General features: G+C 46.9%; 1 protein-coding gene across 1 annotated transcript; it reads left to right on the forward strand.

Moving 5' to 3' along the window:
* Positions 1–178: 178 nt before the first annotated feature.
* MCYG_05856 (DUF726 family protein) lies at positions 179–1,695 on the forward strand (the record flags this gene model as incomplete). The annotated part of the gene is made up of 2 exons (XM_002845941.1): positions 179–313; positions 385–1,695. The coding sequence occupies 2 exons, from the start codon at positions 179–181 to the stop codon at positions 1,693–1,695; spliced, it is 1,446 nt and encodes a 481-aa protein (XP_002845987.1).
* Positions 1,696–1,917: the final 222 nt, after the last annotated feature.

The raw sequence follows: 1,917 nt of genomic DNA on the forward strand, positions 1-1,917 counted from the left end.
CCCACCTTTTCTTGGTGGTGTTGGGGGAACGGCTCTTATAACATCAGGAGCCACCGTCGCTGGAAGTACCATCGGAATTAAGGCCTCCGAGAGAAGGACGGGTGCTGTCAAAACGTTCGAGTATCGCCCATTGCACAATAATAAACGCCTTAACCTTATTGTCACGGTTTCTGGGTGGATGAATGGCAAAATCGATGACATTCGATTGCCATTTAGTACAGTGGATCCGATCATGGGTGATATTTACTCGGTTTTGTGGGAGCCTGAGATGTTGCAGAGTACGGGGCAAACTATTAACATCCTTGCTACTGAAGTATGATGCCCATTCCCCTTTGGTTTATCATCACTACTCAAAGGGCGAATCAACTAATGGTTATTATGCAGGCTCTGACACAAGGTCTTCAGCAAGTTTTGGGTGCTACAATTCTTACGGCTTTGATGGCATCGCTGCAACTCCCTATAGTTCTAACGAAACTATCATACCTTATTGATAACCCGTGGAACGTTTCACTCGCCCGTGCTAATGCTGCCGGGCTCATCCTGGCTGATTCCTTGATAAATAAAAATCTAGGAAATAGGCCCGTCACTCTTCTTGGATTCTCACTCGGGTCACGCCTGATTTTCTCATGCCTAAAAGAGCTTGCTAATAAAGGTGCATTTGGACTGGTTCAAAATGTATACCTATTCGGTTCGCCTGTCGTTGTATCTAAGGACGACTATACTAGAGCTCGAAGCGTTGTCTCCGGGAGGTTTGTGAATGGCTATTCTTCCAATGACTGGATTCTTGGCTATCTTTTCCGGGCAACCAGCGGTGGGATTATGCGTGTTGCTGGGCTTGCTCCTGTAGAGGGTATTCCCGGAATCGAGAACGTCAATGTCACAAATCTAGTCAGTGGCCATATGGCGTACCGTACTGCCATGCCTCGACTTCTACGTGAGGTAGGGTGGGATGTAGAAAGTGACGAATTTACAGAAATCGAGGACCCGGACCCAGACAAGCACGAGGAACGACAACGCGAGCTGATGCGTGAAATAGACGAAGCTCGCAAACAAGCTGAATTAAAGCCGGATAAGAAGAGATTTGGCTTCTTCAAGAGCGGGAAACTTGCTCAAAAGAAACGTTGGGAAACTTATGATGTTAATAAGAATGCGAAGGATCCTAATTCGCCTGGGAAACCCAGTGAAGCAGACAACTCCGTTCTTTTCGACATTGATGCAATCAGAGCGGAGCTAGCTGGTGAACATATTGAAATCAAGCAGTTGGAGTCCACTTTGCCTCCAATTAACCTTGATATGAATAATGTACCACCTACACCCGCGAACACTCAAGCCGACTCAACGCCAGCGCTGGCTGCAGAGCCCGTGACAAGCAAGGATGAAGATATAATGTCACCAACTGCCCCGATTTCCTCTCTCAAGGCTAATACATCCTTGGGGGATAATAGCCCATCGAAAAACAATACACATTCATGGCCTGTTCAAGAGGAGGAGATCGAAATGACGTTCGATACCTCCTACAATTCTCCGGTCACCTCTCCGCCCCATAAATCGGAGTCCGGATCTCCAACGTATCCTTCAATGACCTCACCCAGCAGCCACCATGGACTCTCAGACACCAACCTTCCTTCCCATAACGCCTGGGCCGACCAACATGATGACTATACCGAGCCGAACATAAAGATGACATTCCAATGAGACGATGAGCTGTCTTATGGGGCCCCCGTTCACATCGATTCGAGATGGCGTATCTAATCCTAACTTACTTTGCTTATTTTCCGTTCCTCTTCTTACCCATACACCCTTCTTGTATCTATCTACATTATACGTAACCTAATGGAGCTCATCCGATCATGACACAGCAATAGCCACGTAGAAAGTAGACTATATAGATGAGAAAGAGGATTTCTTCTTCTGTGG

Source organism: Microsporum canis, genomic scaffold (genome assembly GCF_000151145.1).
Source record: "Microsporum canis CBS 113480 supercont1.5 genomic scaffold, whole genome shotgun sequence".
In the NCBI taxonomy this organism is placed as follows: domain Eukaryota; kingdom Fungi; phylum Ascomycota; class Eurotiomycetes; order Onygenales; family Arthrodermataceae; genus Microsporum; species Microsporum canis.